The sequence below is a fragment of the Coregonus lavaretus genome (assembly GCF_964263955.1).
Source record: "Coregonus lavaretus genome assembly, contig: HAP1_SCAFFOLD_2802, whole genome shotgun sequence".
Classification (NCBI taxonomy): Eukaryota; Metazoa; Chordata; class Actinopteri; order Salmoniformes; family Salmonidae; genus Coregonus; species Coregonus lavaretus.
In genome coordinates, this window is record NW_028157556.1 from 32,418 (window position 1) to 53,336 (window position 20,919).

The window sequence follows — 20,919 nt, forward strand, 5'->3', positions numbered from 1 at the left end:
TAACTAATTGCAAATCATTAATCTTGCACACATTCATAATTCACGAACTCAACAACAAAACTCTCTTCACAATGTATAACAAAAAGAATCTCAAAGGCTTATTCATGCTAAGGTCCTTTCTCACTGTCTATTTGAATGTGTTTCATGTATCCCAGTTAGTCAGATTATGGTTTTGATTGGAACAGGGCCCTGAGTGTCTTGACTGTGTTCCAGGATCGATGTCTGCAGTCCACACAGAGAGAGCTGAAGGAAACGGCCTGCAGGTCACACACATCTCCCCTCCTGCCAGACACACCTGCTGAACCTTGTATCTCAACTGTCAACTCTCACCTAGGCAACACTTCGATTTCAGCACAGTCTGTAGACATCACTCCCATCGCTGATGTCTCTGTATGTATGTCTGTCTGGCTCTCTCTCTCATCTGTCTGTCTGTCCCTCCATCTGTCTCTTTCTTTCGGTCTCATTCTATCTCTTCCTCTTTGTCGTTCACTGTTGCTTTCTCTCTGCCTCTCTCTCTGCTATTCTAAAATATTTTCTCAGTCTCTCTCAACTTTCTACTTTATTCAGTTCAGAGATTGATGAATGTGGGCAGTGTAGACAGTGTCAAGGGAAAGTTTATGAAAAGGCTCAACACTATAATGATATTATTGAATGTTTTTATTTATTTAGTGTTGCTTCATTTTGGTGGTTCACAATAGTTAATTGACTCATTCAGATGCAATATGTGACCCTTGTTTGATAACGGTATGATTACTACTAGACTAGGGCAGTTTTAATACTATCACAACCCTTGTGCTGAGGTTAGTGTAACACTAATAAACGGGTGTCGTCATTCACCAGCCAAATCATACAGCAGTGTTCACGTGCTCTTCTAAAACATTGTAACACAAATGTCCTACTTGTAATCCCTAGTGCATATGAACATAGAATCAGTCCTAGTATCACCTTGCATTAGTATATGTGCTAGCAGTGAGCTGGGTGGGTGTTTGTCTGCCTTAGATTCAGGTGCCATTAGATGGGTCTGTACTGGTCGATCTTTTCCTTGACTCTGTCCCAGAAGGAACTGGTGGAGGCTGAGGCCCAGTCCATGTAGGGGTCAGCCACTGGTTTGATGTGGTCCTCGTAGTATGCACCAGCAAAGGCCCGTACCACCTCTCCTATTCTCTGGGCTTTAACTTTGGCTGCCCTGTAAAACACACACACACAAGAACAAAGCACTTGGGAGCAGCATCTACTGAGTGCAGGCCTTTTGTCTTTATCCTTAAAATGGCATGGTCGGCCATAGTGAGTGTGTGTCTGTTTGTACCTGTATGCCTCTGTTGCCCGCTGCAGAACCCCCTCAGAGTCAGAGTCCCCTGGGGCTGGTGTCTGGGCCACTATGGACACACATGCTATGGAGGAGAAAGGTTACAGTAGGGTACAGTAGGTTGGAAACCTGGAAACCATACTCAAAATACTACCAGTCCATGTCAGCAGTTCAATGGAGGATAGAATAGACAGACAGTAAAACATGTTGACATGCACAGCCACACCTTGAATGAGCAAGAGGAGAGCAACTAGCATCCGTTTCCATGGCATCTGTCATAGAAACAGAATGAGGGAAGATTAGCCTAAAATACACATCTCACTTACAGTGGGGAGAACAAGTATTTGATACACTGCCGATTTTGCAAGTTTTCCTACTTACAAAGCATGTAGAGGTCTGTAATTTTTTATCATAGGTACACTTCAACTGTGAGAGACGGAATCTAAAACAAAAATCCAGAAAATCACATTGTATGATTTTTAAGTAATTAATTTGCATTTTATTGCATGACATAAGTATTTGATCGCCTACAAACCAGTAAGAATTCCGGCTCTCACAGACCTGTTCGTTTTTCTTTAAGAAGCCCTCCTGTTCTCCACTCATTACCTGTATTAACTGCACCTGTTTGAACTCGTTACCTGTATAAAAGACACCTGTCCACACACTCAATCAAACAGACTCCAACCTCTCCACAATGGCCAAGACCAGAGAGCTGTGTAAGGACATCAGGGATAAAATTGTAGACCTGCACAAGGCTGGGATGGGCTACAGGACAATAGGCAAGCAGCTTGGTGAGAAGGCAACAACTGTTGGCGCAATTATTAGAAAATGGAAGAAGTTCAAGATGACGGTCAATCACCCTCGGTCTAGGGCTCCATGCAAGATCTCACCTCGTGGGGTATCAATGATCATGAGGAAGGTGATGGATCAGCCCAGAACTACACGGCAGGACCTGTTCAATGACCTGAAGAGAGCTGGGACCACAGTCTCAAAGAAAACCATTAGTAACACACTACGCCGTCATGGATTAAAATCCTGCAGCACACGCAAGGTCCCCCTGCTCAAACCAGCGCATGTCCAGGCCCGTCTGAAGTTTGCCAATGACCATCTGGATGATCCAGAGGAGGAATGGGAGAAGGTCATGTGGTCTGATGAGACAAAAATAGAGCTTTTTGGTCTAAACTCCACTCGCCGTGTTTGGAGGAAGAAGAAGGATGAGTACAACCCCAAGAACACCTTCCCAACCGTGAAGCATGGAGGTGGAAACATCATTCTTTGGGCATGCTTTTCTGCAAAGGGGACAGGACGACTGCACCGTATTGAGGGGAGGATGGATGGGGCCATGTATCGCGAGATCTTGGCCAACAACCTCCTTCCCTCAGTAAGAGCATTGAAGATGGGTCGTGGCTGGGTCTTCCAGCATGACAACGACCCGAAACACACAGCCAGGGCAACTAAGGAGTGGCTCCGTAAGAAGCATCTCAAGGTCCTGGAGTGGCCTAGCCAGTTTCCAGACCTGAACCCAATAGAAAAATCTTTGGAGGGAGCTGAAAGTCCGTATTGCCCAGCGACAGCCCCGAAACCTGAAGGATCTGGAGAAGGTCTGTATGGAGGAGTGGGCCAAAATCCCTGCTGCAGTGTGTGCAAACCTGGTCAAGACGTACAGGAAACGTATGATCTCTGTAATTGCAAACAAAGGTTTCTGTACCAAATATTAAGTTCTGCTTTTCTGATGTATCAAATACTTATGTCATGCAATAAAATGCAAATGAATTACTTAAAAATCATACAATGTGATTTTCTGGATTTTTGAAGTGTACCTATGATAAAAATTACCGACCTCTACATGCTTTGTAAGTAGGAAAACCTGCAAAATCGGCAGTGTATCAAATACTTGTTCTCCCCACTGTATAAAAAAGAGATATTACATTTAATGAAATTATTCAATAAACAGTACATTCAATTTTTCATCAACCCACACAAAACTAATCATATGTTCAAATGATATATCACTGATATATATATATATATATATATATATATATATATATATATATATATATATTTCTGTAATCAACAGTATCACTCATAACAGCTGGCCTCCAGTATAAAAACAGCTATAAACTACACAATTCAAAGTGAGTGAAAGAGCATTTTAGGGGAGCATTTTACCTTAGTGTTTGTTCTCAGTATTGTCCAATCTGTTTGGCGGAATCAAGTCACTTTATTTGAATTAGGGGAGTTCTCACAGTGCTTTTTCTTGGTTACACGTGTACATTGTTCTTGTTTTGGTGACCACTGACCGATGGTCTGTTTTTGGGTGGGAAGTGGTGGACTGATTGGATTGGCTTGGATGATCAGTGAGTCAGTCGTAAGTAGTCCAGTGGTTCGATACTCTCTATTTATTTAAGTTCTGAGAAAATATTTTCTGGGTACATTTACTGAAAAAAACGAAATGTAAGCAAGCCTAAATATCTTATATTTAGTGATAATACCCTTAAAATTGTTTATTTTTCTTATCAAACAAAATGATCTAATGTCATTGGCAGATAATTTTGCTAATTTTACAATAAAAAAGGCTTAATACAAGTAATTTCTCTTATTTCAAGATATTTTTCAAGATATTTTACCTTCTTATTTCAAGATATTTTTCAGGATATTTTACCTTGAAATATCTTGAAATAAGATAAATTACTTGTGTCAGCTGCTACAGTATCAAATGTTGCCGAAAAGAAACACTAACTCCTCGCAACACATTTAAAAAAAGCCTTTAATTGTAATATTTCATCCTTGTATTTGCCAAAAGGTTACATTAATCTCTTATCATCTTTTCAATTTCAACATTGTCTGGATACCTGTCCAACATTCCTGATGAGTGGACATATTAGCTGGTAAATATTCAGACCAGGCAAAGTCTTTATGTCCCTATGCACCAGATATATTTATTAAGAAGACAGCAGGTGAATGAAATAGAGTACTGTTTTGGACTAGACCCAATGGTCCCAGTCAGCAGAACTCAAGAGAGTTGTCCACTTCAGAATACCTCTCTCTCTCTCTCTCTCTCTCTCTCTCTCTCTCTCTCTCTCTCTCTCTCTCTCTCTCTCTCTCTCTCTCTCTCTCTCTCTCTCTCTCTCTCTCTCTCTCTCTCTCTCTATCTTTGCAACACTTTTTCAGGCACAATGCTGAATGATACACTGATACATGACCAACTGTTGATGTCATTTTCAAATCTTGTTTTCCCACTATTGCTTTGTCCATTCGCCTCTTCACCTCTGGTCCTGTCGACAGACACAGCACAATAGTTGGTTGTTGTGAGAAGATGGTACGGAGAGCAGATTAAAGCTGCCCACTATTATGACACTCCACCAGAAAATAGGGTACAAATATGAGTATTACCTTTTGGGGTGCACAACCCTCTTGCCCCCTGGACCCCCTCTACCCCCCCTACCCCCTGACATCTAGTCAAACACAGGAGCAGATTCCAGTAAACAGGGACAGCATAGTAATCATTAACTCAGGATAAACAGTGACTTTAGCCGGGGCCTTGTGAAATGGAGGACCAGCAGCCAGTGTAGTGCTGGCAATTGCCCTTTGGTGGCTGCTATTGACATAGATAGACCACTCTCTCTCAAAGATCACTCTCTGCCAATAGTTAATTCTGCAGAATTATTTGACCGGGTTACTACCTCTCAATAAAGCTATTGATGTGTAGATCTCCTGAGAGATACATGATATCCAGAGCATCAAAGTATGTCTATTGCATTGCATTACATAGTGTTTATTGTTAAGGAGAGCTCAATAACAGCATAAATCCAGAGTCCATTTATGATTGTGACACAAGTTTGTATCTTTTTTTTAGTGGAAGCATATCTTAGCACAGGAACATTAAGTTTCAAGAGATTGAACATTGTTCATAGAGACACTTTTCAAGAATGCACACAACCAACATGCTGAACGGAAGAAAGTGGCCATTGGCAGACACTTGTGCTACTGCTGAATGTCAGTTAGAGAAGTGTCTGGGCAAAATGTGAAATTACATGTGTTCAGTCAGAATGTACTAATTCTTTCTCTGGCCACCATGATGGTGTTTTTAACCCATGTGACATACTGGTCAGCTGACCATTCACGTTGACCACATTATCATCCTACACCTATCCCACAATGCATCATAAACAGAGAGGAAGTGAATGTGTGGTCTTTGTGCACAGTTTTTTATACATGTTATGCATACTGTCTATATTATTTGTACAGGTCTTCATATCCTTATGTGCCCCCAGATATTAGTTGAAGAGACACGTCAAATATAATAAATGCCAATCAAACTCATTGTTCAGAATAACTTCGCATTGCATGTATTAATTGGCCTCTTTAAAAATGAATAGTTTGACTTCTTACTGTATGCAAATCAAATGCATAATACAACAACCCACAAATATAGTTTTATCACAAATGTATCTTTATTGTTCAACTCATTGTGATCCAGGTTATTAAAGAAAGCCATAACAATTACACAGAGATGACGTCGGTCTCTTCACAGAGGGGGAATATAACCTTTGTGTCTGTCGGCATAACGCATGTGTCAGCATCACAGCAACCGCGTCACCAGGCAAGACAGAGCAAGAAGCGTGATGGGGGGGGGGGGGGGGGGGGTCTTATTGGTCACAGATAGGCAGGGTCAGAGGTGTACAGGCTTACTACTGCTTGGGGAAGGTCTCGTCGAACTTGACCTTCATCTTGTCAAACTGCTCAGTGAACCAGTTCCTTGAGACGGGGAGACAGACACACAGTGAGTCATTTCAGTCTTTAATTATTTCAGTGTATTAATGTATATCTTCAATTAATTTAATGTTGGGTTATGTTTTGGTGTGTGTGTGTGTGTGTGTGTGTGTGTGTGTGTGTGTGTGTGTGTGTGTGTGTGTGTGTGTGTGTGTGTGTGTGTGTGTGTGTGTGCATGCGTGTGCGTGGGTGCGTGTGTACCTTGTGTTGGTGGCGAACTCGCTGTCCCCCATCTTTTCAACCAGGTCCTTGGTCTTGACAGTTAGGTCATCAGTTAGCTCCTTCATCTGATTGCCGAAGGTGGCAAAATGCTCCTCAATGGTCTTCTCAGCCTCCTGAGCCTCTGTAGAGTGAAAGGGACATAGGGTTAGAACTATGAACAGAAGGGGAGAGTTTTAGATTTATGAATAGAGAAGGGGAAAGAGACAGGAAAAAGGGGAGACAGAGGGTTTCATTAAGAAGAGAGAAAGAGAGAGAGTGTGTGTGAGAGAGAGTGTGTGTGAGAGAGAGAGAGAGAGAGAGAGAGAGAGAGAGAGAGAGAGAGAGAGAGAGCGAGAGAGAGACGGAGGTGAAGGAGCAACAGTAATGATTAGATAGAATGAGAGTGTAATGGCTGCCTAATAGGGTAGGGCTTTATACCTGTGTGTGCGGCGAACACAAGCATCAACACAGCAATGGCAATGGACAGTTTCATCTTGACTGTTGGCTACAAGGGAAGGACAAACACGTTTATTTAGTAACAAAACACCCTGCCTTTAATATCCTCCATCATAAAATGTTTTCATGATGAGTCAGTTATGAGTTAAAACAAAATCTAGGCATAATGCCATCAGGGTTTCGTCAGGAGTTGTGCTAAAAAAGTGAAACGTAAGCCATCTTATTATTATTGTCCTAATAAAGGATCAACAGCTGTTATGTTAGTGTTATAGGGTTGAAACCGTTGTCTGAAACATGTGCACGTGTATCTAGTGAAAGAGTGCACCCGTGCGGTCAGCACAGTGGACAACTCCCTTTGTGTTCTCTAGCCTACACACAACTTCGATTGGTGACTTTACATGAGCAAGAACAACACTTTTGATAGGCTTACATTTTACATTAAACTCGACCTGATCAAATTAGTAAACTAACAGAAGAATTGTTTCTATGAATATCTGTCCTGAGCATTGGATGGCGCTCAGAAACAGAAGGTAGGCTGAATGTCTTTCCTGCTTGTATAAACTACACCTAGATGTCGCCACAATACCGCATACAGATTTTGAGAGCCTGGTATAGACTAACGGAAAGTTTTGGGTATAAAATAAAGAACTGCATTCTCGTGCAAATAAACTGATGAACAAAAGTCGCAGATATACCAGCTTATGTGTTTGCTTTGATAAGACCAAAAACATGCAAAGATATTTACATTTGAAGTTATAACAAAGAAAACAAGTCTCTAGAAATGCGAGTGAAATGTAGGTTAATCTTACCTGTTTTCCCGTCTCAGACAGAAAATGTGTCTGACAGACTGACGGAGTCCCTCTATATATCCCAGCACGATGACGTAATCAGTAGTTACCACTTCTGACCTATGGTGACCCCTCATCGCACAATGAAGCGGGCGCCAAGAGCGGCCTACTCCCACCTTCTCCTCCAGATTAACCAACACTCCCACATCTCCCTTTTCTGGGATCCCAGCAGAGGTATAGTCAATGTCCTGTCTTGTTTCAAACCACACATAATCACGTATTTAATCAGATGTGGGAATGACTGGATCTGTAATTCACGGTCTGATCTGGAGGTTTTTTCAACCTGCCTTAGGTTTTATAATGTGATATTAATTTGCCATAAAATATCCATTGTAAATCAATGGATGTAGGTCAGAGAGGGTAGACCTATCATCAGTTCATAGTTCTCTGGTTGATATCTCACGTCAGTATCCATGATGACATAGTCATATCCATATCTGACAGCATCAGACTGTGAGTGCACAGAGATACAGACCTAAAGTGGACTATGACCATAAGCTAGGTCACAAAGGTACTTATACTACTGATATTGAGCTAAGATATTGATACGGTTCTGCAGTGGCATCACTAAACAGCACCGCATTGACTCTGGTGCTCAATGCAGATCTGTCTCTGAGTCCACCAGACCAGTCCACTTAGGGCTCTATTCAATCCATAGCACTGAAGAGCTGCGATCGATAATTAAAGGCAATGTTCCCACCGTTGCGTAGACTGCATTCAATTACCTTTACATTTTAAAGCAGATCGTCTGCGATACGGATTGAATCCAGCCCTTAGTCATTTTGGCAAGGCAAGTATTTGGGCCCCATTCCATCCTTCCCTCCTCCCTCCCTTGAAGTCATACCTGTTCTGACATCTCTGAATAGATGAAAGCTGTGTGATGGAATGCTTGTTGACACCTGTCAATTTCATAACATAAAATATTAAAATTAGGCCTATAACGTGCACTTCTTCCCCTCTGATCTACTTTCAGTCCCATTGCCCTTCACTGATCTCACACACAGATCTGTGCTAGCTGTGTTATCAGTTTTATCATGGGATACAGCATGGACAGTATCAACTTTGCCCACTGTTATGTAAATCTGATAGAAGTACATTATATTAGTGCTCCTCCGTGCTGTCTCCAACAGAGAGAAGCTGGGGTCAACAAACCTCTACAGTACTGGAATAGCCTATACGGAACTCCACGTCCAAGAACTACAAAGTCTGGCAAAGTCTATGTCACCTTCTTCTTTTTTGTGGGGGCGTCAGTGTCTGTGTGTGTGTGTGTGTGTGTGTGTGTGTGTTATGTTTGGTGTGGTACAGGGGTTTGGTGTAGCAAATCACATTGACACAACTCTGAAAACACCCGATTTTTTGTTATTTGACCCGAGAGTCTTATGGCTTTATTTGCACTATTCTTGAAATAGGGAAGTAAGTCTAGGAGGTCATTCTCTGTGTTGGAGCATACAGGGGTAGTGGACTACAGTTTGTTGAACTATAGTAACCTCTCATTAGTGCTGGAGGGGTATGTGGGTTTTCCTCATTGCAGCACTTCCCTCTTTGCACCTAGCCCTCTGCTGCCCATTGCAGGGTGCCCATTTGGTGCTGATGGCTTTAGCCATATGATACCCTATGATGATGCGCAGATGACCATTGTCCTGCATGAACCACACAGTACCGCTTCCTCACCTGTGGCAGAGTGTGCGATATCTCCATCTCCTCCAGAGTGTGTGAGTCTGTGTGATGCATGAGGCGTGAACGTGCATGTCTCTCTCGCTCATGAATTGCAATAACAAGCCGCCTGATAAAATACTGTTCCCCCCCCCCTTCTTTTGCTTAAGGGTTCCTGTGGTGACGGGTTTGTGTTCCAGCACCAAGATGGGTGAGGAGAGGGGAGGAAGGGGGTAATAAGAGGTAACATCTCTGTGGGGGAGTTGTGGGGGGGTTACTGTCGTTTTTGCTCTGCCAACACCTGCTAGCTGGATCCTTTTGTTTCTGCAGCCGGAGCCGGAGACACCCAGGAGCTGCAGTATAGTACGTGAGAAGAAGTGCTGACTGGCAGAATGCTTGTGGTTTTCCTGTTTTCTCCTTGGCCAGACCCCTGCAGCTACATACAGGGTTTACTGTAGTGTAGGACACTTCACCCAAATAGGGGGAGTTACAGAGATAAACACAGCCTTCCAGTAAAGGAGGAACAGAAACAAACTGTGACTCAATAACTTACTCACTCGCCTACAATGAAGTTGCATGCAATGCACTTCAGCACAGAGGTTGTTACTAGGAGTGTGACCTGATTTAGGGGAGAGGTCATTGTAGTCATTTTTACTCTTCATTTTTACTCTTCTTCAAACCAGAATCTCTAGTGGCACAGCTAGCACTGCGATGCAGTGCCTTAGACCACTGCGCCACTCGGGAGTCTTCAAAAATAAAGATGCCCATAGTGCTCTTGTATACAGTGAGAATGAACTTTGTTTAGTTTATTGAAACTACCAGTAACAACAACACTAAAGTACTGTAGGTGTAAGTGCTTAGGGGATTGGTGGAGCAGAGAGGAGGGACAAGTGGTGGCCTTCACTGCCTGGCTTCCAGCCTAAATATTTACTGGTTGGCCTCTATCCTACGCTTCAGAGGCAAACTTTGTGACTCACACTTTCTTTAAATTACACTCTACAAAACATTAGGAACTCTTTCCTAGGGCTGTTGCGGTGACCGTATTACCGCCACACCGGCGGTCACGAGTCATGAAGGCAGTCAAATTCCACGTGACCGTTAGTCACGGTAATTAGGCTTCTCCAAGCTCTGATGGTTATTAGCAGCCTACCAAACTTGCTAACTGCCTGGTACTCAGCACTATATTGTCCCTCTAATCACTCAGACATCAATGCAAATGTTTTGAAAATCTAATCAAACACTTCATGAGAGCCCATGAGCTCATGTTGCGCAACATTTCAATAGGCTAACAGAGTGATGGCCTCTACTAAACATTTTAGTCATTTAGCAGACGCTCTTATCCAGAGTGACTTACAGTTAGTGAGTGCATTCATTTTCATACTGGCCCCCCGTGGGAAACGAACCCACAACCCTGGCGTTGCAAGCGCCATGCTCTACCAACTGAGCTACAGCGTTCTATAGGCTAGGCCTACTATATTTATTTCTCAACTTTCCTAATATTAAGCACATTACTTATATTTACAACAGGAGTATAGCCTACCTGGCTGGCATGAAAATAAACCACGGGGAAAAGCGTCCTCCATTCGCTATTAAAGTGCATAGATGACGTGTATTTTTTCCCCTGCCGCTGTTTCGAGACAGGTGCATGATAATGGTCCATTCTAAATCAGGGTGCATTACGGCCACACAAAAGGGATGCCGCCGTGAAATTCCAGGCATTATCAAGTGCTTGTCAAATTGTGAATGAGTGACTGATGTAGTGTGTACAGCCTACGCAAAAAACAAAGCAGAGCTCATGCCTTTCAAGCTACTTCAACTCATCATTAGAGTCGCATCATGCAGCCTTACAATGTATTGCAAATCAAAACATATAGCCCAACGTTTGTAGAATAACTAAAGTTACATTAATAATTCTAAATTAAGCATATAGGAGTACCTATTTCTTTGTTAACCGCTCAACACAGAATAGCCGCATGTGCGCACTCCCTCAAATCATTTGGAGAAAATATAATTTATATTTTATTCAGCTTTGTTCAATTGTATTCTTCATACTATAAAATAATGCCACGGAATTCTAAGCAAATCTTGTCTGCTAAATGAATTAGTGTAGCCCACAGCATTTGGCATAGCCAGATCAGGACCTAACATAAGGACAACTCAGAGTATGCTATTTTGTTCTTCTGAAATAGACTACATTTGCTTCATATCATGCTTATTTAGACCTGTCTAAAATAAATAATGGATTTATTGTGAAGGTGTAGACTACATTACATGGATTTATTAGACATTTAAAAATGTAGATGTTCCAAAGGTCTGCGTCAGTGGTCTGTAGGCGATGTGTGGAATCCAGGAGATGCTAAATGTGTTTATGTTAATTAACGGTCAATTACCGGGAGACCGACAGTTATTTGCTTGACAATCACCGGCTGGTGAAATTTCGTGACCGCCACAGCCCTACTCTTTCCTTGACATAGACTGACCAGGTGAATCCAGGTGAAGGTGTTCCTAGTGTTTTGTACACTCAGTGTAGTTGGTTTGTGTATGTCTTTATATGTGTATGAGATTGGGAGGGGCCCTAAGTCGCTGCGGGGCCCTAAGCGATTGCTTATGTCGCTTATGTCTAGTGCCGGCCCTGGGTGAAGGCAAGCTACAGCCACAGAAAGGCCTGGCAAGAATATGTTTCTCTCTCAGGTTGCCGTTCAACGCCATTGAACCCAAATGGTGCAAGACTGTTTTGTTTAGGGCCATGTGTATGTCTTTACTCCATGTTTTGTTTGGTCTGCCAGAACACCTTACTATTACTGGGTGTTTCTGGTGTTTACATGTTCTTTTAAACCTGATTTATCTGGGTTAAAACTAGAATCTCTTGGATAAAATCTATTTTGCAAGACAGACTGGGTCCAAGATAGCAGCAGGGTCAGCGATATTACAAGTCAAATTGCAAACATGAAAAACTAACTGTAGAGCCATCAAAAGCAATTATCATAGCATTTGTGTACCTATGTACCTGTGTGTGTGTGTGTATCTGCGTGCATGTCTGTGTATCTTAGACGGGAGAGGAGGGTAGAATATCTATAAACATAGTAGATGAAAACAAAAACATGGTTCCCGAAACCTGCTGGGATAAAGAGAAAGGAATGTGAGAGCAGATCCCGACAAGCCAGGACCGGGGAGGGAGAGAGGGAGGGAGGTATGGAAGGAGGGAGGAAAGGGGACAAAAGAGAAAGAAAGACCTGCAGCGCAGGAGGGGTGGAAAGGCCCATTAATGTTTGGTCAATCAAGCACCAAATGTACAGATTAGGAGATGAATTGACAGTGTTTGTGGAGAGGGGTGTATGGGTGGTGGGGTGGTGGGGGGGGAGGGTCCTAAAAGAAAAGGTGAAAGGGGTAATGTGGGTTAGGGAGAAGGAAAGGTACCCTGAAAAAAGCTCTTACTGCAAATCATCACACATTTACCATGTATAAGTTATCCCTATAAATGCATATAACAACAGCCTGAAGAAAGTGTATGATAAGGAACGTGTGTGTTTATGAGTGTACAGGTAGTAGAGAACTGCCTACAGGGGGTTTAGGGTTGGTGTTTAGGGATTGAAGACATGGGATCTGGGGATGGGAAAATATGATAGAAAAGATGATAGATCATGATATGACGAGGACATTCTGTCCAACCTATTTCTGGAGCCTCCAGATGTGATGTTAAGTGACATTATAACCTAACGTAGATCTCAATTAAACTTAAATTGTTGGTGGTTTATAAAGACCAACACTTAATTACTGAATGTCAGGGGTCTCCAACCCTGTTCCTGGAGAGCTACCCCAGTTGTAACTAACCTGGTTCAGCTTATCATTGTTATCAGAACTTGGTGCATGATAGAGTGAATTTATAAGCATAGGAATGTCTTGATTTTGTGTGTTCATCAACCATAGATTGTAAGATGAAGATCCATTTATTCAGGTACAGTGAGGGAAAAAAGTATTTGATCCCCTGCTGATTTTGTACGTTTGCCCACTGACAAAGACATGATCAGTCTATAATTTTAATGGTAGGTTTATTTGAACAGTGAGAGACAGAATAACAACAACAAAAATCCAGAAAAACGCATGTCAAAAATGTTATGAATTGATTTGCATTTTAATGAGGGAAATAAGTATTTGACCCCTCTGCAAAACATGACTTAGTACTTGGTGGCAAAACCCTTGTTGGCAATCACAGAGGTCAGACGTTTCTTGTAGTTGGCCACCAGGTTTGCACACATCTCAGGAGGGATTTTGTTCCACTCCTCTTTGCAGATCTTCTCCAAGTCATTAAGGTTTCAAGGCTGACATTTGGCAACTCGAACGTTCAGCTCCCTCCTCAGATTTTCTATGGGATTAAGGTCTGGAGACTGGCTAGGCCACTCCAGGACCTTAATGTGCTTCTTCTTGAGCCACACCTTTGTTGCCTTGGCCGTGTGTTTTGGGTCATTGTCATGCTGGAATATCCATCCACGACCCATTTTCAATGCCCTGGCTGAGGGAAGGAGGTTCTCACCCAAAATTTGACGGTACATGGCCCCGTCCATCGTCCCTTTGATGCGGTGAAGTTGTCCTGTCCCCTTGGCAGAAAAACACCGCCAAAGTATAATGTTTCCACCTCCATGTTTGACGGTGGGGGTGGTGTTCTTGGGGTCATAGGCAGCATTCCTCCTCCTCCAAACACGGCGAGTTGAGTTGATGCCAAAGAGCTCGATTTTGGTCTCATCTGACCACAACACTTTCACCCAGTTCTCCTCTGAATCATTCAGATGTTCATTGGCAAACATCAGACAGCCCTGTATATGTGCTTTCTTGAGCAGGGGGACCTTGCGGGCGCTGCAGGATTTCAGTCCTTCACGGCGTAGTGTGTTACCAATTGTTTTCTTGGTGACTATGGTCCCAGCTGCCTTGAGATCATTGACAAGATCTTCCCGTGTAGTTCTGGGCTGATTCCTCACCGTTCTCATGATCATTGCAACTCCACGAGGTGAGATCTTGCATGGAGCCCCAGGCCGAGGGAGATTGACAGTTATTTTGTGTTTCTTCCATTTGCGAATAAAAGTTGTCACCTTCTCACCAAGCTGCTTGGCGATGGTCTTGTTTGTAGGCCATTCCAGCCTTGTGTAGGTCTACAATCTTGTCCCTGACGTCCTTGGAGAGCTCTTTGGTCTTGGCCATGGTGGAGAGTTTGGAATCTGATTGATTGATTGTTTCTGTGGACAGGTGTCTTTTATACAGGTAACAAATTGAGATTAGGAGCACTCCCTTTTTTCATATTATAAAAGCCACCTGGGAGCCAGAAATCTTTCTGATTGAGAGGGGTTCAAATACTTATTTCCCTAATTAAAATGCAAATCAATTTATAACATTTTTGATATGCTTTTTTTTGGTTGTTATTCTGTCTCTCACTGTTCAAATAAACCTACCATTAAAATGATAGACTGATAATTTCTTTGTCAGTGGGCAAACATACAAAATCAGCAGGGGGATCAAATACTTTTTTCCCCTCACTGTATATTAACTACCTCAGTTGTCATTGTAACTAAAAATAAAGACATTTCAAAGTTGAAAAAAGTGTATAAATGTTTGACAAGAAAAGAACACTGACAATTTAGCATCTCTTTACATATTTTATTTACGCAGCACTGGGTAGCACACTGCAGTCAGCCAGACGGACAGTGTACTATGGTGAGAAGCATGGGCATGTTACATTGTGAAGTGGCAGAGACACTCTTGCCAAACTGAAATAATACAGACAGGTAGTATATGGACCCTGTGAAGTATGCCTTTTAGTTTGATTGTCATATTTGCATCATATCACAGTCATAGTAAATACACTTCTATATGAATCACAACAAATACAGAGCCTACAGAGCAGGTGTTGATACAGCATCATAGACAAGCAAGGCACAGAGTGGTTCTTCTCCAATGGTTCTGGAAAGACTGATGCTAGTGCTGGAGATAAGCCCAGTCTTAGTTCAGTGCAGTTATTGAAATGAAGGACAGGGACAGCGCTGGAATGGGCCCCAGCCAATTTGGCTCACAATTGGAAGATACTGTTTCAACCCCCCCTTGTGTCCCATATAGTAGCCTTAGAAACCTGATGCAGATTAGTAGAACATTTTGGAGGAGACATCTAGAGCACTTATAACGAGGAAGACAAGCGAAGCAGGTTAAAAACAATAGCCTCTTGTGTGTTTATGAAAGGCAGTATTGAGTGTGGCTCTTGTGTTCTGGGATGAGGAGATAATACAGCGAGAGAGTGATTGAAGTGATTTAAACAGTAAATGCCTTTCTGAGGCCTAAACAAACATAAAGGACTGTGTTTGTCTGCTCAAAACCCATTCAAAGCTCTGTCTTCCTCACCCCTCTCTCTCTATCAACCCCCCTCACCCCAAACACACAGTGCCAACAGAGTGAAAACAGCACTCCCTCCTCCTCTCTGTGGTATCTAGGTGAATGGTGGCACAGTGCTTCACAACCTGCACCCCTACTTAAACAGGGGTGTAGTGGCGGGACACCGGTCCTCCAAACCCCTCCCTCCCCTGGGTCCATTTAGGCATTGGTCTCCTTGACCTTGTCCATGATGGTCTGGAGCTGCTCACGGATCTTGGCGGCGTAGGGAGCGATCAGGCTGCTGAGCTCATCGATCTTGCCCTCCAGGGTGGTGCGCAGGTCCTCGGCAGTGGCCTCCAGCTGCTCGCGCATGCCTTCGGCCTGGGTGGAGACCTGCTGGCTCAGGTCCTGGGCCTGGTTCTTCAGAAGGTCAGTGAAGCTGCCCAACCTCTCGGCGGCGGTGTCGTGGGCCTGACTCACGTAGGGCTCCACACGCTCCTTCACGAGATCCATGTTTTGGGAGGTACGGGACTGGATCTCACCCAGGTAGGTGGCTACGGTGCTGGGGAGGGAGAGGGAGAGGGGGTTAGCATCACATAGAAGACATATTAAAACGGTATTTTGAAATTCTCTGTTAGGAAAGCAAGCTGTTACAGTACATTAGCTGCTGCCATCTATACTCACTTGCGGATCTCCTCGGTGTCCTTGTTAAGGCGTTTCTTCAGTTTGCGGATGTAGGTGTTGCCGCGGTTGTGGACATCATCAGCATTCTGCTCTATCATGGTCTTGAGCTCTCCCAGGTACTGTGTGCTGCGCTCCTTGGCGTCAACCATGTCAGTCTGGAGCTTGGTGGTCAGAAGCTGCAGGTCCTGGCCCAGCAGGCCGGCTGTGTCTTGGGCATAGGGCCCCAGCTTGGTCTGGATGTCCTCCCTGTACACGGTCAGCTCAGCCACAGTGTCAGTGATCAGGGTGCTGCAGACAGGGAGAAGGGAGGCATGGTTAGAGATGCCCAGTGGGGAGAGGGATACATGGTCAGTGACGTACAGGGACACAGGGGTACAGGGGGGAGGACAGGGGAGAGAGGGGAGGCATGGTCAGGGACATTAGGGGACACAGGGGGGAGGACAGGGGAGAGAGGGGAGGCATGGTCAGGGACATAGGGGGACACGGGGACAGGGGGGAGGACAGGGGAGAGAGGGGAGGCATGGTCAGGGACATAGGGGGACACAGATGTACAGGGGGAGGACAGGGGAGAGAGGGGATGCATGGTTAGGGACATAGGGGGACAGGGGGGAGGACAGGGGAGAGAGGGGAGGCATGGTCAGGGACATAGGGGGACACAGATGTACAGGGGGAGGACAGGGGAGAGAGGGGATGCATGGTTAGGGACATAGGGGGACGGAGGGAGGACGGGGAGAGAGGAAAAGAGGGGAAGCAAGGTCAGGGACAGTCACACAAGGTGATAATGGAGAGCGATGAAGCAAGGTATATGAGCCTATATCACTTCAGAATGAAATAGTGTTACAATGCGCCACTCACTCGAGTTCTCTGCTGAGCTGGGAGGCCTTGAGGTTGTCCACCAGTCCGTCGGCTCTGCTGTTGATTTCAGACACGTAGGTCCAGAAGCGCTCAACGTTCTCCTCCCAGCGGTTCTGGGGGGCCTCTGCCTGGCGCACAGCGCGGGCATGGCAGCCTGCAGGGAGACACAGAGAGCTCTGAGGTGAGGTTTACATAATATACACCATCAGGGGGGTTAAATCCAGTCTGGTAATGAGAGCGTGGAGCCTTGGTACAGTATGAAGCTTAATTATACAAGACAGTATTACAGTATTGTAAGAGTTGATCCTAAAAGACTGATTTCAGCAAGGAGTAAGTAAATGCATTCATGCACATACAGTTGACCAATACTAAATATATATACCCCTTGGATTTAGCCTTGCAAAAGTATTCATACCCCTTGGATTTCTTCACATTTTATTGTGTTAGAAAGTGGGATTAAAATGTATTTAATTGTAATTTTATTGCCAATACTATTTTTTACAGATTAATAAAACATTTATAAAATATAGTAGTTAATTGTAAAGAATTACAATGAAATCCATTTTAAGCCCACTTTCTAACACAATTTGAAGAAATCCAAGGGGTATGAATACTTTTGCAAGGCACTGTATATATTGATAACAGTGTCAAAAGGGACCAGTGTAAACCCAGGCTTACCAGAGATGACTGTCAGAGCAAGGATTATTGCCACAGCCTTCATGATTGATTGACAGACAGATACACCTATGAAAACAGACATAGACCCATGTCAGACAGTGGTTGTCTATCAAAGCTATAGAAAATAACTACAACAACATACAAAGATACAATGGTAAATCATTGGAATAATTGGCAGAATATTTTTTGGGGGAATAAAGTAGAATACTATTGTGAGCCAATCGAATAAATAGGAAAAGTAACCTTTCATAGAATAGCAACTAAACTAGTTCTAAGCAATTAAACGTTTTAGATTCAACTTTAAATCCAGTCATTATGCTATAAACTAACTTTGTTCTCCATTATCATTTTCTGTTTCCCCTACAATGACGCTCTTCTTAACAGTTTTACCATACATTTGGTCTGATTAATCTGCACACTATAATAAGAAGATAAATGACTTGCTTTTCAGTGCCAACGTGTGGGCTACAGCAACCTAACCTAATGCAATAATTTATAAGTAGCCACTATCTCGGTATCAAATCTAGCCTACTTAGAGATGCTTTATGTTTCTACTAAAAATTATGTATTTCACTCATGACTAAAGCGCGTTTGTAGCCTGTATGGTCCCCATCAGTTGTCCCCATCCCTCACTCACCTAAGAAATCCAGTTCCTTCCGTGCTCTATGGACTGTTCGCGGGGCATTTTATACTGTCCTGGGACGGCCGCGCGCCTGTCGCTGGGGCTGAGAGAGCGCGCGCATGTGATGATGTGCGGCTCCGCTCATGGTTCGTTCCACGCGATGTGCCACTCCGCGTTCGAAGTTCTCATCTCTTTGATTTGTTGTTGGCTAAATGGTGATTGTGCAATATATAGTTTATGATGTACGTCAACGAAAATAGTTTGTGCTTCTATGAAAAAACGTGTAGGCTATTTCAAACAAGGAAACTCGTTTAAAGAACTCTGCTTATCGAATCCAGGCTCTGTCGTAGCCGGCCGTGACCGGGAGACCCATGGGGCGGCTCACAATTGGCCCAGCGTCGTCCAGGGTAGGGGAGGGAATGGCCGGCAGGAATGTAGCTCAGTTGGTAGAGCATGGCGTTTGCAACGCCAGGGTTGTGGGTTCGATTCCCACGGGGGGACAGTATAAAAAAAAAAAATTGTATGCACTCACTAACTGTAAGTCGCTCTGGATAAGAGCGTCTGCTAAATGACTAAACATGTAAAATTAGATGGGATTGTGTCTCATTCAATTTCTTTATAAACTGCCTTCTTGGTCTTTGGCTTTTTCAGGTGTGTTTTATGTAATCCGTTTTGGGAATGCAATGAAATGTTAAATGTCTCAGAGAACAATTCTTTGGACAATTATAATCTACTGCTGGTGCCAGGAATCTGTCAGGCAGCTCCAATGGTCTTCAATGCATTTTAATCAGTTTATATTTAATCATGGTATCAGTGTATCAACAGCTACCCCCTGCCACCACTCACCATCAGTCTTCATTCATTTACACTGGGCTATTTGAATGCATGATGGTCACCAATCAAATGCATTTGAAAGGCACTGTCTCCACAATGACCAGACTGGGTAAGTAGTCTACATGATGTTGAACCCATGACCCATGGAACATTTTCTACCAGAATAACACGAATGATACCGTTCACTATTCACAATCCAACTAGGATCAGTCATATACAGTGCCTTCGGAAAGTATTCACACCCCTTGACTTTTTCCACATTTTGTTGTGTTACAGCGAATATAAAATTGATTAAATTGAGGATTTTTTGTCATTGGCATTCACACAATACCCCAAAATGTAAACGTGTAATAATGTTTTGAAAAATGTGTCTAAATTGATTTAAAATGAAAAACGGAATGTCTTAAGTCAGTAAATATTCAACCCCATTTGTTATGGCAAGCCTAAATAAGTTCAGGAGTAAGAATATGCTTAACAAGTCAGATAATAAGTTGCATGGACTCACTCGGCGTGCAATAATAGTGTTTAACATGATTTTTGAATGATGTTAAACACATCTATGTACCCCACATATACAGTGCCTTCGGAAAGTATTCGGACCCCTTGATTTTTTCCACTTTGTTACGTTATTGCTTTATTCTAAAATTGATTAAATTGTTTTTCCCCCCTCATCAATCTACACACAATACCCCATAATGACAAAGAAAAAACAGGTTTTTAGAAATGTTTGCAAATTTATAAAAAAAATGGAAATATCACATTTACATAAGTGTTCAGACCCTTTACTCAGTACTTTGTTGGGGGGGTCTGAATACTTTCCGAAGGCACTGTACAATTATCTGTAAAGTACCTCAGTCGAGCAGTGGATTTCAAACACACATTCAACCACAAAGACCAGGGATGTTTTCCTATGCCTCACAAATAATGGCACCTATTGATAGATGGGTAAAAACAAGAAAAGCAGACATTGAATATCCCTTTGAGCATGGTGAAGTTATTGATTACACTTTGGATGGTTTATCGATACACCCAGTCATTACAAAGATACAGGTGTCCTTCCTAACTCAGTTGCCGGAGAGGAAGGAAACTGCTCAGGGATTTCACCATAAGGCCAATGGTGACTTTAAAACAGTTACAGAGTTTAATGGCTGTGCTAGGAGAAAACTGAGGATGGATCAACAACTTTGTAGTTACTCCACAATACTAACCTAAATGACAGCGGGAAAAGAAGAAAGCCTGTACAGAATAAAAATGTTCCAAAACATGCATCCTGTTTGCAACAAGGCACTAAAGTAATACTGCAAAACATCAAGGATGATCAATGGAAACAGGATGCACCTGAGCTCAATTTTGAGTCTCATAGCAAAGGTTCTGAATACTTATGTTAATAAGGTATTTCTGTAAAAAAAAAAAAAACATGAAATTATGAAAAATATAACATTCCACCCATGAGGCTACTACGGGCCGATTTGGTCATTTGACTGCAGGAAAGGGCTACATTGACTTGAACATCTATGAAATTACCTGAAAATAATCAACAACCAATTTGACAGAGCAAATGTTCCACAATCCATGTGTAGAAAGCTCTTAGACTTACCCAGAAAGACTCACAGCTGTAATCACTGCCAAAGTGCCTCGACAAAGTATTGACCCAG

At 43.0% G+C, this 20,919-nt stretch overlaps 3 protein-coding genes across 3 annotated transcripts; all 3 read right to left on the reverse strand.

Moving 5' to 3' along the window:
* Positions 1–639: 639 nt before the first annotated feature.
* Positions 640–3,614, reverse strand: LOC311125266 (uncharacterized protein). The gene is made up of 4 exons (XM_084199315.1): positions 3,479–3,614; positions 1,533–1,578; positions 1,307–1,391; positions 640–1,186 (listed from the first exon to the last, which is right to left on the reverse strand). Exons 2-4 carry the CDS (start codon positions 1,576–1,578, stop codon positions 1,012–1,014), a joined length of 306 nt encoding a protein of 101 aa, XP_084055441.1. The 5' UTR covers positions 3,479–3,614; the 3' UTR covers positions 640–1,011.
* Positions 3,615–5,741: 2,127 nt separating this feature from the next.
* Positions 5,742–6,829, reverse strand: LOC311125267 (apolipoprotein C-I-like). Its single transcript, XM_084199316.1, has 3 exons — positions 6,722–6,829; positions 6,284–6,425; positions 5,742–6,067 (listed from the first exon to the last, which is right to left on the reverse strand). The coding sequence occupies exons 1-3, from the start codon at positions 6,774–6,776 to the stop codon at positions 6,001–6,003; spliced, it is 264 nt and encodes an 87-aa protein (XP_084055442.1). The 5' UTR covers positions 6,777–6,829; the 3' UTR covers positions 5,742–6,000.
* Positions 6,830–14,871: 8,042 nt separating this feature from the next.
* Positions 14,872–18,801, reverse strand: LOC311125260 (uncharacterized protein). The gene is made up of 5 exons (XM_084199310.1): positions 18,446–18,801; positions 17,809–17,874; positions 17,131–17,284; positions 16,276–16,563; positions 14,872–16,153 (listed from the first exon to the last, which is right to left on the reverse strand). The coding sequence occupies exons 2-5, from the start codon at positions 17,849–17,851 to the stop codon at positions 15,811–15,813; spliced, it is 828 nt and encodes a 275-aa protein (XP_084055436.1). The 5' UTR covers positions 17,852–17,874; positions 18,446–18,801; the 3' UTR covers positions 14,872–15,810.
* Between the last annotated feature and the right edge of the window lie 2,118 nt (positions 18,802–20,919).

Excerpts from the sequence above, each read along its gene's own strand:
- LOC311125266 (XM_084199315.1), bottom strand. The coding sequence starts at position 1,578 with ATGCCATGGAAACGGATGCTAGTTGCTCTCCTCTTGCTCATTCAAG. Across the intron at positions 1,392-1,532 it reads TCTCCTCTTGCTCATTCAAG|CATGTGTGTCCATAGTGGCC; the intron begins GTGTGGCTGTGC and ends TCTCCTCCATAG. Across the intron at positions 1,187-1,306 it reads CGGGCAACAGAGGCATACAG|GGCAGCCAAAGTTAAAGCCC; the intron begins GTACAAACAGAC and ends TGTGTTTTACAG.
- LOC311125267 (XM_084199316.1), bottom strand. The coding sequence starts at position 6,776 with ATGAAACTGTCCATTGCCATTGCTGTGTTGATGCTTGTGTTCGCCGCA. Across the intron at positions 6,426-6,721 it reads TGTGTTCGCCGCACACACAG|AGGCTCAGGAGGCTGAGAAG; the intron begins GTATAAAGCCCT and ends TTCACTCTACAG. Across the intron at positions 6,068-6,283 it reads GAGTTCGCCACCAACACAAG|GAACTGGTTCACTGAGCAGT; the intron begins GTACACACGCAC and ends CCCCGTCTCAAG.
- LOC311125260 (XM_084199310.1), bottom strand. The coding sequence starts at position 17,851 with ATGAAGGCTGTGGCAATAATCCTTGCTCTGACAGTCATCTCTG. Across the intron at positions 17,285-17,808 it reads TGCTCTGACAGTCATCTCTG|GCTGCCATGCCCGCGCTGTG; the intron begins GTAAGCCTGGGT and ends GTCTCCCTGCAG. Across the intron at positions 16,154-16,275 it reads GACACCGAGGAGATCCGCAA|CACCGTAGCCACCTACCTGG; the intron begins GTGAGTATAGAT and ends CTCCCTCCCCAG.